The 15,121-nt window shown below is 36.8% G+C and overlaps 1 protein-coding gene across 3 annotated transcripts; it reads right to left on the reverse strand.

Annotated features, from left to right (window-relative positions):
• Positions 1-3,108: 3,108 nt before the first annotated feature.
• Positions 3,109-11,385, reverse strand: LOC110027839 (ABC transporter B family member 9-like). 3 transcript variants are annotated; one of them, XM_020729438.1, is made up of 13 exons: positions 10,848-11,385; positions 10,501-10,750; positions 8,811-8,865; positions 8,151-8,326; positions 7,601-7,822; positions 7,256-7,494; positions 6,635-7,160; positions 6,276-6,549; positions 5,518-6,184; positions 5,197-5,425; positions 4,817-5,083; positions 4,456-4,719; positions 3,109-3,837 (listed from the first exon to the last, which is right to left on the reverse strand). In XM_020729438.1, the coding sequence occupies exons 1-13, from the start codon at positions 10,973-10,975 to the stop codon at positions 3,196-3,198; spliced, it is 3,939 nt and encodes a 1,312-aa protein (XP_020585097.1). In that variant the 5' UTR covers positions 10,976-11,385; the 3' UTR covers positions 3,109-3,195. The 3 variants fall into 3 exon arrangements, with proteins under 3 accessions (XP_020585097.1, XP_020585098.1, XP_020585099.1); XM_020729439.1 differs by lacking the exons at positions 8,811-8,865; positions 10,501-10,750; positions 10,848-11,385 and having other exon boundaries at positions 8,134-8,152; XM_020729440.1 differs by lacking the exons at positions 8,151-8,326; positions 8,811-8,865; positions 10,501-10,750; positions 10,848-11,385 and having other exon boundaries at positions 7,256-7,478; positions 7,601-7,671.
• Between the last annotated feature and the right edge of the window lie 3,736 nt (positions 11,386-15,121).

Below are 15,121 nucleotides of genomic sequence, written 5' to 3' on the forward strand. Positions count from 1 at the left end.
ACCGAATTGAGGATTTTAGTCTGTCACTCTAAAATCTCCAATTCTATGCCTGATAATTTTTATTTCCCTATTTATTTGCACCCAAATTTCAAGGACTTTGACCTCCCTAAATCTTGGATGTAATCTTCACTTTAATTGTAAAACTCAACATATTTTAACAAATCAATTTGACAGATTGAAAAAAGATTAAGATTGAAGTGAAAAGATCATCACAACTTCTCTAACATTCTCATGACACAACCAATTCAAATCACCATTTCACAAAATCTCAAGACAAGGAGAAAGACAGAGAAAACTACTCAGAACTCATGGAGAAGATACGACAAAACTTGAAATTTATACACAAAAGCAAAGTCATACAAACTTCAATAAGTAAATACAACTTATCTCTAATTCCTCCCCAAGTAAACTCCTCGAAGTTCCTCTGAATCTCTTCCTTTCTTTACAAAACAAAGAATTCTCCTTTGAAGCGGCAAAGAGGAAGAAATCTCTCACTTTCCTTCCACTCTTACAATCTCTCGAAGAATTCCTCACAATACTAATCACTCTCTACACTCTAATGGGCACCACAAACAACAAAGACTCCGCGGACACCCTCTTTTTTGGCTTCCAAATGTTTCTTTTAAAGTTGTAGAAGAGTATCCAAGTGTTGCCCAAGCGCCCCTTCAAAAATCGTCCACATTCAATGCATCTGCTGAGAGAACCGACATGCTCGCCGTCGACGGTCTCAATGGCGCGGTCGGCGGCCTTCTAGAATATTTAATTCTGGACTCTCAGGAAAAACTCACCGTCGGCGGTGTCGAGCTCGCCATCGGCGCCCAAGATCAAATCTTTATATTTTGGTCCTTTTTGCTCCAAATTCGCTCCTTTTTGCATCTTTTTGCTCTAATGACCATAATTCAATATACCTGCAACAAAACATCAAAAATACATTTCTTTAAAGTGCAATATCATCAAAATCAGTGTAAAATAGGTATGAAAATCTCAACATATTTTCCTTTGGCCGCTAGCTGTGTTTTTTTATGGATTCTTCTCCCTAATGTTGACACCTCTTTTGAGCCTTATCAATTACTTTGAAAAATCGTTGATATTGTCTCATGCATCCCACATGCGTAGGTGTCACCGACCATAGTGATTCACCCTCTGTCCTATGGCCCGGTTTAGATGTCGAAGGCTTAGGATTTCCAGTGTGATGATTTGAATACATTTGTTCCCTAAATAAATGGATTTCACTAATTATGTAAGCATATTATCGAGAGTTTTCTTGGGCATCCCCTAATATGTAATTAATCAGTGGATTACGTTCCTTCAGTAGCTTCTTTAAACCTCATAATAAGCATTAATACTTGATTCTTTTATTGTGGGTTGTTTTCATACGATCCCCTTTACAGATAAGTCTACAAGATATTTTTGATCTGATCTCATTTCAGACTTATGCTTTTGGGGCTATCTACCTAAAGTTCACTTTATTAAAGTTCTCCACGTTCTTTCTCTTATTTGTTTATTGCCCGTCGTATATCCCTTCTTTCAGTTCCTCTCCTCTTCAGATCATTCATTTTATCCAAGAGGGAGATTTACTTGAATTAGAGAATAAGACCACGTTTTTTAAATAAACAAGTCGACGACTCGTTCAAAAAAAAGAAGGAAAATAAATAAAAGCAATCTTATTGTTTATGATATTGTCCATGCTAACCGCACATTTTAAGGATGTTGAATCTCATTTTGTACCTGAATAACACGCAGGGAATAGAGCATTAGGAAGGAGAGAAAGAGGACTAAGAGAACTCTATTATCATGGAAAGAAACAAGGTTCCACCGAATGGGAATCAGAATCAATTAACATTTAATCTTTCTCATTATTTAGGAGTATTTTCTCGACATAATAAACATAGGTTATCATTATGCATCAACATTTATAGGTATCTAGTTTTTTGTCTGATCACTTTATCATGTAAGCGAAAGTTCCCTGACAATTTTTTTCCCCTAAGCCAGCTATTTCAAATTGATCATAAATCAAGAACTCCAATTCTCATCTCAAAAATCTTTGCTTTGGTATTCATACTTCCTATACTCTTGCTTAGTCATTCGTAGTCAAACATTTGCACTCGTCTGCTAGAGCTCAGTTAATGTATGTCTGAGTTGTCGACGCTTGCCCCACCTCTATCATTCTTGCTATATGATGGATCTTACAATATTTCTTGATTATCATTTAGATAAATTACTTCTCCTATTTGTTTGTATTAGTTGTTTTTGGTTGCACACACATATATATATATATATATATATATATTGTTTTGGCCACTGTGTCAGATTTGTAGGTCATCCACCATGTCCTCCACCATGTCCTCATCCGTTATGTTTTGATTTGTGTCACAAAGATTGTGTCAGATTTGTAGGTCCTCCACGATGTCCTCATCCATTATGTTTTGATTTGTGTCACAAAGATTTGTATTTTAGGGCATGTGTGTAGGTTTTGGACAATATGGTTTCTTTTTAGGAAATTGTGGTATTTGAAATTCGCTTGTATGTTCAATTTTGTGAATGGATGTAATTTGCTAGTTTCAACAATTTTTGAGGCGGTTTGGATCTAATTTGCACAATTTATGTTTGTAGCCCATTATTTTCATCATGTTTGCTTGAGTCAGTTGCAAAGTGGCCGTCTTTGCCGATAGTGGATGTTTGGGCAGCCTCTAATTTGAGCTCAATTGGTGCGCCTTCTCAACCATGGTCTGTCATTTTTGTGAAGCGACTTCTATTGGGCAATTTCTGCATTTTGGACTCATCAAGAAAAATTTTTCTTGTGAATAGCCGATGTTCCTAGTAACTTCAAGCATGTTCGACAAATCATCTCACAATTTGTCCATTCAACCTCTGTCCCTCATTCGCTTGCATTCTATCTCAATTAGAGTGAAATAATTATGGGGGTTAACAATTGAATGTATAATTTGTTGTTATCGCCTCTTCAAGGTTTGATTCATATCCTATTTGTTCAAATTCTATGATCTTAAGATTAATCTTTTTTTTTAATCGATAAATTTGATTAGTTCTCTCAAATTTTATTAAAAAAAGAACAATGATTAGTTAATTCTTACAAAAAAATATGCTTTATATCGACGAAATCATGCTGCAGGATAGGAAAGAATAGGTTCAAAGAGTAGCTAAAACCTGTCCAGAACAAAACATTAGTTGATTTGATTAGGATGACATATGAAGATTAACCAGTGAAGCATAAGCACTATTTGGTATGCTCATAAGTGCCTCATGCCGTCCTTGTTCAGCAATAACGCCATTCTTGACCACAGCAATAACATCAACGCCCTGGATTGTGGATAAGCGATGAGCAATGCTGATCGTTGTCCGTCCCACCATCACACGTTCGAGCGCTTCCTGCACCACACGTTCTGATTCTGCGTCCAATGCGCTGGTTGCTTCATCAAGTAGAAGAATCGTTGGATTCCTGATCATAGCCCTCGCAATTGCAATGCGCTGCTTCTGCCCACCTGAGAGCTGAACGCCTCGCTCTCCAACAGCTGTATCATAGCCCTGAGGAAGCGATGAAATAAAGCGGTGCCCATTTGCTGCATTGGCGGCAGAAATGATCTCATCCTCAGATACATGGCCTTGCTTGCCATAGGCTATGTTGGAACGTATTGTGCCACTGAACAACACAGGCTCTTGGCTCACCAATCCAATTTGCTGCCTAAGCCAGCTAAGATTTAACTTATGTATCTCAACTCCATCAATAAGAATGGTGCCTGAATCAGGATCGTAGAATCGCTCAATGAGAGCGATCACTGTGGATTTTCCGCTGCCACTCTCACCAACTAGTGCAACTGTCTGCAAAATCATTGAAGCAGTTATAAAAAACTAACAGTCCAAACTATATCCATTTAAATGTGTATGCAATGGAAGATGCACAATAATGAGTGACCTATTCGTTATGTGAACATTAGTTCACATTTCTGTTCTCAACTAATAGTCCCACACTTTCTCATACAACAAAGGCGAAGAGAGAATATGAATACTAATCAATTAAAATAAGGATGGTTATATTATACTACGGCAGAACAAGAGTGTTCCAATGATGCATAATGTTACATTATTAGTTTTGGTTCAAGAAACAAGATATTGATAAGATGCAATAGCAGGCCTGATCTATGTCAAGCTTCCAAAGGGTTATTTGGTTTTCTTTATCTGATGTATCAACAAAACATGCATTTCGATTAGTGTGTGCTCAATTTCATTAGTCTTAACTTAGTTTACTAAAAGAGGACTTGTTATTGACACAATAAAGAGAATAAAAATAATCAGAAGTTTTATTCATTGTCATCGGAGTATTGAAATAGAAGAAAGTACGTAGCCAGATAAGTTCCTGAAACTTCTGTAAAATAGAGGAGAAAAATTGAAATTACCTCACTATTTTCAAAACAAAGAGAAAGAAGACCGACACCATACCTTTTCAGAAGGGATTTGCAAACACAGATCGTTGAAGATGGACACTTTTGGACGCGTAGGGTACTTGAAGCTAACATGCTGGAATTCAATCTCCCCCTTAACATCTGCCAACACCAAACCCTCGTCAATACTTGAATCAATCTTGGATCTCCGATTAAGAATTCCAAATATAGAAGCAGCTGAGTCCTTGGCTTTTGTAGCATCAGACCCGTATGTACTTGATTGTGCAACTGCATTAGCTGCCGTGGTCAAAGCAAAAAACACCTGCCATTCAAAGGGTAGAAAGCCTAAAAGTACATTAAATCGTGTGTTACAATGAAATAAATTAGCTAGCAGAATGAGAAGTGAATTAGATCTGAACCCTAAAAACTTCCGTAAATGTTGCTCGTCCATCATGTACAAAACGAGCTCCAACGTAGAAACACAGAGCATAGGTACAATACAGCATGCAGAATGAAAAGCCATAACCAATTCCACTTATTAGCCCCTGCCGAATTCCCTGTGTCACCGGATTTTCACATTTTTTACGGTAAGCATCCATTACTCTCCCCTCTGCACAAAAGGAAGCTACGGTACGGATGCTGGTGACCGCATCACTTGCCACCTGGCTAGCTTCTTCATACAAAATCTACAGAATGAAACAATAATAGAGTTACCAAAAATAAAGTTAATTAGTTCTAGCAAAGCCAGAGATCTGAAGTACAGGGCAACAATTCATTATAGAAGTATAGTTTTTGTTACCTTGGCATCAGCACTAAATCCTTGAAGGAATCTCATCTGAGTGTAACCCTGCAGCCCCACAAGAGGTACGATTGCCAAAATCACAATTGCAAGCTTCCAGTTTGCAACGAAGGCTATAACTATCCCTGCTGTAACATTTGCTATGTTCTGAACTATCAAAGCTAAAGTGTCACCGACAAGACTTTTCACGGAAGATGCATCTGAAGACAGCCGTGCACCTATTGCCCCACTGAAAAAGAAAGGCAAATTTGTTCCTGGTGAAAGCCTCACTAAAAATGAAACACAAGGAACAAATTGTAATTATTATCTAAAAATCGGTACCTAGCATTTGCAGGTTCATCAAACCAGCTGATCTCTTGGTGCACCACCTTCTCAAAAGACAGCGAACGGATGCGTTCTATTAGTTTCCCTCCCGCAACTCCAAATAAGTAGTATTGTACTGGCACCAAAAGAAAAGCAATGAAACCAAATAATAAATAAATCAGTGCCCAAAATCTGGAATCCCTTTGTAGTTGATGTGGTGGTTCATAGAATGACTTGATGGCACTAGAAATCAAAATTCCAAAGACGGGAAATATGGCTCCATGGACAGCTGCAGCAATAGATCCTAGAAGAAGAGCTGGGACCTCTGGCTTGTTGAGGTGAGCAATCCACAAGATAGAAACTTCCTTCCACTCCTTAGTTTTTCCGCGACCTTTCTTCCACTCATCGTGTGGTTCTGGGTTATTTAAATCAGCTTCCACCACACCAGGCAAACCAAAAGATAGCCTAAAAGAAGGCCGACTGCTTCCTCCGCATGAAGAGCTGCGAGAAAATGATCTCGTCTGAGAAAAAGCAATACTTCCTGATCTTTTCAAAGCGACACAGCTTAGCCCTGTTTCAAGTAAGCTATCTAAAGGTGTTGATTTTAATTCCTTGTTTAGTTCCTGCATTCGTACAAGCTGGGAGTAAGACCCATCAATTTTCTCAATCAATTCCCAATGCGAACCTGCAATTTTTTATTACTAAATCATGCTTTCTTCCAATAAAATTTGCTTCACTACTACAATTGTTTCTATCATTGGATAAAGGATGCATACCTTGCTCAACAAGATTTCCATGATGAAGAACTGATATGGTATCAGCATTCCTCACAGTAATCAAGCGATGGGCCACAATTATGGTAGTTCGGTCTAACATGATATTTACAAGAGCATCTTGAACAACTCGCTCAGACTCTGCATCCAATGCGCTGGTTGCCTCATCTAAAAGTAAGATCTTCGGATTCTTCAAAATTGCTCTAGCAATTGCAATTCTCTGCTTTTGCCCACCAGATAGCTGAGTGCCATACTCCCCAACCTTTGTCTCAAGTCCCTATTCAAAAGCGTAGAGTGGTTACAATGCATTTGACAACTTACCAAAAAGAAGTAAATAAAAACGAGAAGAAGCACATGTATACATCAGGTAACTTTTCTATGAATTTTGAAGCATTAGCAAAATCAATTGCTCTCTTAATTTCATCAAGACTGGCACCTTCCTTTCCAAAGGAAATATTTTCCTTAATGGTGGCTGTGAAAAGAACAGGTTCCTGGCTAACAAGTCCAATCTGCTCCCTTATCCACCTTAGTTTGAGCTTCTTAAGATCGACACCATCTATTAATACTTCACCAGCTTGAGGATCATAAAACCTCTCAACCAGACTAACCACTGTTGATTTCCCGCTACCACTTTCACCTACAAGAGCCATAGTTGTACCACTTGGCACACGCAAAGAGAAGCCATTAAATATCAAATGGTCAGGCCTGGCTGGGTAGCTGAAATAAACATCCTTCAGTTCTATGTCGCCCTTGATGTTCTCCAAAACAATGCCATTATTGTCATATGAATCAATCTCTGGTTTTCTTTGGATTGTCTCGAACATCTTGTATGCAGCAGCTTGTCCTGCTGCAAAAGCACTTACACAGGGGGAAGCCTGGCTTAAAGCTCTATCACAACCATATGAAACAAATAAGGAGAATAAGAGACTCATAAATTGCTCATGAGAATGCAAAAAAGGTTTGAATAAAGGATGTTGACTCACATTGCACCTGTCATAACAGCTAGCATTACATTGACGACTTCCCCTCCATTGTAGCCTTTAATAAGGATTAGCTTAGCACCATACCAGACAGCTATGGCATAGCTGCAAAAAGCAAACAATGTAACACATCCAATACCGAATCCCGCAGCAGTTCCTTGGTGAACGACGGATTTGTAAGCATTACTAATCAATTTATTATACATCTCAATGGCCCGTCTCTCTCCTGAGAAAGACGCAATCTTTGTACAAACAATTCAAAATAAGTGTGAAAGACAAGTAATTAAATAAAGAAATATCATAAAATACGTCATAATAAAAATGGGTACAGAGTGAATGCGTGCTTACTGTTCTAATGGACCCCATTGTTTCTTCAACAATAGATGCTGCTTCAGCAGATGCTGATTGTCCACGAGCAGACAATTTTGATATTATTAAAGACATTGTTGCACCAGCCATGACAATGAATGGAATGCTACACATCATGACCAGAGTCAAAAGCCAACCTTTGACAAATGCTATGATAAAGCCCCCAAAGAATGTTGAAACAAGTTGTATAAACTTCCCGACCTTCATAAAAACAATCACCGCTTATGTTTAGAGCAGTATATCAAGGAATAAGAAGTAAAAATGCTTCAATAACTTCTGTTTGATCCACTAACCAGTTAAGGAAAAATAAACTCTAGTCATTTTTATGAATATGGAATGAGAAACATATGCCAAACAAAAAACACGTGATTTTGTTAAAGAAAAAGCACATGATTATTTTTGTGATTTAAGCTACCTGCCAACTGAAAACTGATCTAACACATTTCAAATCAGTGTACGGAAAAAAATTGAAAAGAACATTTGAAGGTGCATAACAATAGGATATATCATACCATTAACGGTGGCTCACCTTCTCACCAATGGCATCTTGAATAAGTATTGTGTCACCGGACAACCTGCCTACTACTTCACCAGTGTTTGTTTCCTTGTCAAAAAAGGCTATATCCTGTCTTAATATGGTATGTAGATACAAACTACGTATACGTGCAGCTTGCCTTTCTCCAGTCACAATCCAACATGACACCTCTGCATAAATGTTTTACAACATGAAGTTAGAATAAAATCCAAGCCAGGTTTAATCTCTAAGATTCTAGAGGACATGTTTCGGAATATTTCATAATAGCATCCACCATTCAAAGAACATTAAAAAACCAATTAGTTTTTTCTTGGGCCAACAGATGCAAACAAAGTTTTCACAAAAACCATTACGATAAAGCATCTATTGTAAAGAGCGCAAGTAACAGGATAAGCACATATAAATAAATAAACACTGGACAATGTAGTTTGTACTATGTTTCCAGGTGATTAAAGATTAGGGCATCATTTAAAAGTATCATAACTCCATATTTTGAATCTTCTTTATAAGAGACAAAAACTAACAATTGAATGCTGTAAAGTAGAATAAGCTTCTTTGGCTCATTGAAGTTTGCATTTTCTTTCGATTTCTGGAGGCGGTAAGTGAGCAGTTCAACAAATAAAAGATACAAATTACACTGAAGTTATTCCATACGTAGAAATGACACGGCGCTAGTTCCAATAGCTAAATATATGAACTGTAAAACAACCTGCAAAAGAAAAGTAAATAAATTAATGGCCAAGTATTATTAAGTATGATGTGCTTAAGAAAATATTTCATCAAGTATGGTGAAGGTTTGTTGTGCGTGCGTGATTGCGAGCGTATGTGCGTGCGACTATGTTTGTGTGTGTGTGTCAAATAAATGATATAATCAAAAAGCCTAGAAGACTCAATTAAAATGATATATTCTAGCTATTACTTATGTTATTTCTAAAAAGAGAGTAGTATTTTTCGGTTTTGGAAATGGAGAAGTAATACATGAAATTCCTTCAATAAATTTTCAAGTCGACTCCTCCCTTGTTGAAATTGTAATGAGAAATAACTGATTATAAGGCAAGGAAAAAAAAAGGATAACCGAACATAATTGAGTAATCTTACTAAAAATCAGCATAATTTTATTCAGAAGTTATAAATTGGTCCATGTTCTTACTGATGTTCTAACATCCTAGCACCAAATATAAATTTCAATTCTTTTCAACTAAGTTTTTAAACCCATTCATAAAAATTTTAATCCAGGATCGATCACTGAATCACATTGGCTAATATGTCATTTTTCTACTGTTTTGATCAATTAAACAAATCTGCCAAACGAATCGTAGGAATAATAATAACATATTTAAAATAGTTTTAGTATTTTATTGATAAAATCATTTTGCAATCAAATAAATAACTAAATTAAAATAATACGTATAGTGAAATATCACCTGCCTAAAATCCAAGATATAAGATAAAATTGATCATATCATTAATCAAATTTCACTAGAAAGTTGTGAACTAATAGACCTAGGATTCTAATTTATTGTTTGCCCAGTTTTTCATCGTACCTTGCTTAGACAGCATCAGCTGAGTCGGCCAACTCCCCAATTCATAATAATAATAGCAAGTCCACAAGGAGTCTTCAAATTTTAATCGAATCAGCAAGGCAAGGCAACTAGTTTCTGCTTTGGCTGATAGAAGCGAAGGTTCAAGCTTATTTTTAAAAATAGCTATTGATTCTAAATAATAAAATAAAAAGAGGCAAAGATATAGGAGTGATAATCTAACAATTTAACCTATTGAAGCAGAATCCAGCAAATAGGGACACATGCCCATGCTAAATCCCTCAATGAATTAAGCCAATTTAGCCGCAGAAGAGTTACGAATATTAAGATCCACAGGAAAAGAAATCATTTATTTAACAGCTCACAAAACACCTATCAAGGGCTATCAAAGAAAGCAGTCTTTAGAGAATGCCCCCCATGTGCAAAGGAATTTCTTAATCTCTACTTACATTTAATTTTCATGACAGAATTCACAAAGGATGTGTCCAGTTCTAAAAAGCAGGTGGCATAGTTTTACTAATTTATTTCAAGGCTTTTTTGAGAACAGCTATTGGGATTATTAATTTTACTGGTTGAAACAGGCCTGAATCAACATTTGCGTGGAGTCATTTATTCGATGAAAATATTCAAAGAGTTTATGTTAGCTGCCAATCCAACGGATCAAATTAGATTTCAGGATAGAGCAGAAAGATTGAATGAATATCTATCCCCACAAAACTGGGAAGAATTTCCAATTCATTAAGTGATTTGAAAACAACCAGCAATAGCAACGAAAGCTAGAAAGAAGCAAGGAAATGGCAGACCTTTGAAACATCACGAACAACATATTCTCGGTTGGCGACGCCAAAGGCATTGCTAAGCTCACCAAAGATGAAGGCCATGAGCGGCATGGAAAGCCCGGACGTTACCGCTGCTAAGAAGCCCACCAGCATCAAAACCACGTCCTTGGAATCCGCGAAGAAGAACAACTTGAAAAATGCCACCTTCTCCTCCTTCCTACCTACCTTGTTCACATCTTCGCCCCCGTCCATCCCACGTTTCTTCGATATCGCCCTTGAAAACACAAACAACCGTATACTTTTAAACGCGAAACAGAAAAACCCAGAGAAGCTATGAAAAGATCGAGAAATGGAGGATTAATGGTGCTAACCTTCTTCGTTCCTTCAAATAAAAATGGTATAGAACACAACCGAGATGATGCGAGAGCTTGAAACGGCGTAGAGTGGATCCCATTTGTAAGGCCAAGATGAGCTGGCATGACAACGAATTGCGAAGCATTGGTAGGCATTTGACAGAAGGATGAATGGTTTCGATCGCCACTTCTCCCGATAATCAGCAGTTTTTCCTGGCTTCGCGGAACAACAAGGATTTTTTCCGTAAAAAAGAAAAAAATATAAAATTTATTCGGGCATGCTCCTCCTGGAAGAATGCACCAACCCTGAATGCTTTCCCAACGTTCGATTCCTTTGCCCTTTGCCAAATATGAACGTTTAATTTCTATGATATAACATCACGTAAACCACCGCATTCCAGTGTAAGTCTCTGCTTCTCGTGTGAAATATCCAAGCTGCTTGCTGACTGAAGATACATTCCTAATAAGTTAATTTATTTTTGTTCTGAATTAAATTTGATTGTATGTTTGACTCAATTTGTATTCGATATAACAATCATTTTTCCCAATGTATCATGTGCCAAATTCTTTTTCAACTACGACCACCTTTCTTCAAAATTTTCATTTTTAAGCATAATTTGATCGGCAAATAAGACGTGCATTGTACATGAGTGCGACCTTGGTATTGGGGTGTTATTGAGGTGATGTTGTAAGTAAATATCATCTCAATATCATATCAATATCACCTCAATATTATTCCAATATGACGAATCATCACCTAATCCGCACATAAACAAGTCCCTATGCAATATTTTCTCCAATTTAACATGCATTCAAAAATATTAAATTTCAATGGTTCCACTTCATAACATATTTATAACATTTTGAAGGTATTTGGCAACACACTTTAAATAGAATTTACTTTTGGATTTAATAGAATTTACTTTTGGATTTAACATAAATCAAGCCAAATATGAAATACAAAGGACATAAATTTGACTCTCCCCTAATCTATTTTATTTCCGTTATGACGTAAATCCCAAATTTATTAAATCAGATTGATTAGTGAGTTTAACTTTTGCAAGGAGAAAGGAAAACAAATTACCCAAACGCAACCCGAATCACACAAGACCTATTCGATGTGATTATTGTCTCAGTGCCCTCAAAAATTTATGCTACAATGCCCTCTAACACAGATTACCTTCGCATCGATTTCACATAGAGGAAGCCAATGATAGTACATACTCTTTTTTTTTTCTTTTTTTAAGTCTGATTCAATGAGCAAAAACAGTTAATCAAATGTTGCTAAGCAATTAAGGGGACATTGGGCATGAAAATAGATTGATAATCTAGCATTATTAATTTAGCTTGTTTGATCGTCGAAAGCAAAATAAACCATTCTTGTGCTCAAATACGGACTTCCAAGTAATCGATCACTTATTTACACCACGATTTTGCCAAGAGTTGTAGGATGTGTCTCTTCTCTGCCAATCTCATATTAAGGCATTGCAGATTTCTGAGAAATGATATAGTTACAGAATTCAATTACCTTGGGTGTTATAAGCCTTTGATTTTTACCAAATTTTAATAGAAGATTTACATACGAACCACTCGATTCGTTTGTACTTACATTAATAGTTGAATTTTAATTTTTAAATACGTCCGCTTACGTATGCACAAAAATTGATAATTATTTTTTATAAAGTTGGATAACATTATATTTTTCATATCATATATAAGTTTTCAGTGTTTGAATTTTAAGGCGTTTAAGGTGTGAGCTATGAAAATACATGGTAAGTATGCGATGTATGTGTACACCTAAAAATAGACTGCATGAATCTTGAGGTAATCTAGCATTCTAGATTTTCCACCGTCTTTCTAAAGGTTTTGGCTTGGCGAGTACCGCAAATTGGATGACCCAACAATCGAAACAAGGAGGCTGGCCATACCTACGCACTGCTCCGTCAATTCCGAGTGGTTGAGATCTCATCCAACAAAAAAAGACAGTGTTACCTCACAACTTACCTTATTTTATGACAAAAATTTATTTAACGTTGTCTCATGTTCAATTGACAATTGGGGAACCTGATTTCGAATGAGCGAACAAGACGTTAATAACAAAAATCTTCCCTCTGAGGTAAGCAAAGAAAAGTCCACAATTGGGGAACCTGATTCCGAATGAGCGAACAAGACGTTAATAACAAAAACCTTCCCTCTGAGGTAAGCAAGGAAAAGTCCACCTGCAGAGGGAGCAACAAAATACTCCCTTCTGAGAGTGAGCAAATGAAAAATTCTAGGATGAGCATGCAACCGACAGTCCAACCTAGCGAATGGGATGGGTTAAGACTATGACTCAAGCTAGATGATATCGCAATAAAAAATTTTCCCAAAATTCGGGTCTCCATTCAAACTAAGAAACCAAATGAACGCAAGCAAATACCTCAACATAACACCAAACAAAAAGTAGACTTATAAAAAAAATTTCAGAGTTGATGAGGTAGCACAAAAGATGTTAGAACGGAGCGCAAAGAGCACTTAAATACGGAGTATCATCTCTGATCATGTAATCGTGTTTTACGCTTTAAAAGTTTTTATTATCTTTATCAGAATTATTGCTATGAAAGAGCAAGAAAATCGGAGAGCTTAATATGTATACCAAAAAATAGTCTACACAAATTCGAATAATCTAACGATATAGATAAAAAGATAGATGATGAAAAACTGGGAAAAATTGGTTATCAATATAAAAGTGCCATACAGATCTTTAACTCCTTTATTAAAGCGAGGAGCATAAAAATACTATAATGACCAGTAACACCTTCATTAAAGTGGGGACCATATAAAGACACCAAAAAATCTGAACCTAATCTATTAAAGGTTGAGCCACAAAAAGATAGTAGTAACCTATAATCACCCCAATAAAGTAAGGGCAAACATGTAATTTTAAACGCAGTCTCTCTATCTCTTATAAATAGATGGATCATAACATGTATGAGGGGTAGGGGGAACCTTTTAGTTTTTTTCTCTAGACCCATTTTCTGTAAATGAATCTCTCTCACTCTCTCACTCTCTCGCACTCTCTCTCTTGTTATTCCTATATTGTATATAAAAAAAGATCAGAGAGCTCGAGGATACTCCAGTTCATCTTTATGGGGCCATTCTATGCATGTTATTTTATTTCTTTTCCCTTGTCTTCTTTTTTTTATCTTTTAAAGTCCCTACTACTCTGATCTTTGGGCATGCCTCATAGGATAAATTTTGGTTCAACATCCTAAAAGATGCTATGAGTGTGGAGCATGCTACCAAAAAGAAGTGAAGCAACATCATTGAGGATGTTGACCTCATTTTTGGTTGAGGTTTAGTTTTTTTCCTCTTTAGTAGCCTAGAGTCTAGCCATAGGACTTTTCATGCTGACTATTCCTAGAAAAATAGACATGGCACCCTCACCATTAGAAATTCTACCCTCTTCTTTACTCAACATGGAGTTCCACATATTGCTCCCAACCTCTATGTACTTAGTAGGTGGGGTCACTGTGGGGGAAACTCAGGATGAGTCACCCCTAGGATTGCTGGACCTTAGCTTGAATGTTGGTCTGGAGCTAAGGCACTCACTACACTCATCTGCACTCACAATCACTCACAACCCTGAGCTCAAATTTCTAACCTAGATCCCTTGATCTTTTGGGATACTCATGTAGATGGTCCCCAGCTATGGTTTAGCTAAGACCAAAATGGGGTTTCCTTTGGTCCATGGCTTATTGGTGATGATTGGTACCTTAACTCTACCAAAATACCCATCTTGGCCTTTTGCCCCTAAACACCCCCAAATCACCAAAATACCTCTCTTGGGCTAAAAATTCCAAAAATTACAAGAAAATCCCAATAAATCCCAAATAATCCCAATTTCATTTCTCTCAACTACCATATAACCCAATTTGGCCAATTTGACCATCTTTAATGAAAATCCCCAAATTGCCCTTTAAAGACTCAAATTTCCCCAAATCCATCTCAAATGTCCACCAATTTGATCTCAATTGACCCAAATTCCAATCCTAAACTCAAACTCACTTTTGATATGACCAAATTAAACCAAATCCAAGCTCAATTGGTCCATGATTTGAGCCCAATTTTGATTTGGGTCAAAACCCCAATTTTGCCCATATGACTTAATCTCACCAAATTGAACCCATAGCCTAGTCAATTGGCCTCAATTAATGTTGAAAATTTTTTATAACATTCCTATACATCAAAATCAACCATCAATTGACATTGGTGAAGCCTCAAATCCATTTGATTTTGGCCTAAATCCAAAA

The sequence above is a fragment of the Phalaenopsis equestris genome, unplaced genomic scaffold (genome assembly GCF_001263595.1).
Source record: "Phalaenopsis equestris unplaced genomic scaffold, ASM126359v1 Scaffold000452, whole genome shotgun sequence".
NCBI classification, from domain to species: domain Eukaryota; kingdom Viridiplantae; phylum Streptophyta; class Magnoliopsida; order Asparagales; family Orchidaceae; genus Phalaenopsis; species Phalaenopsis equestris.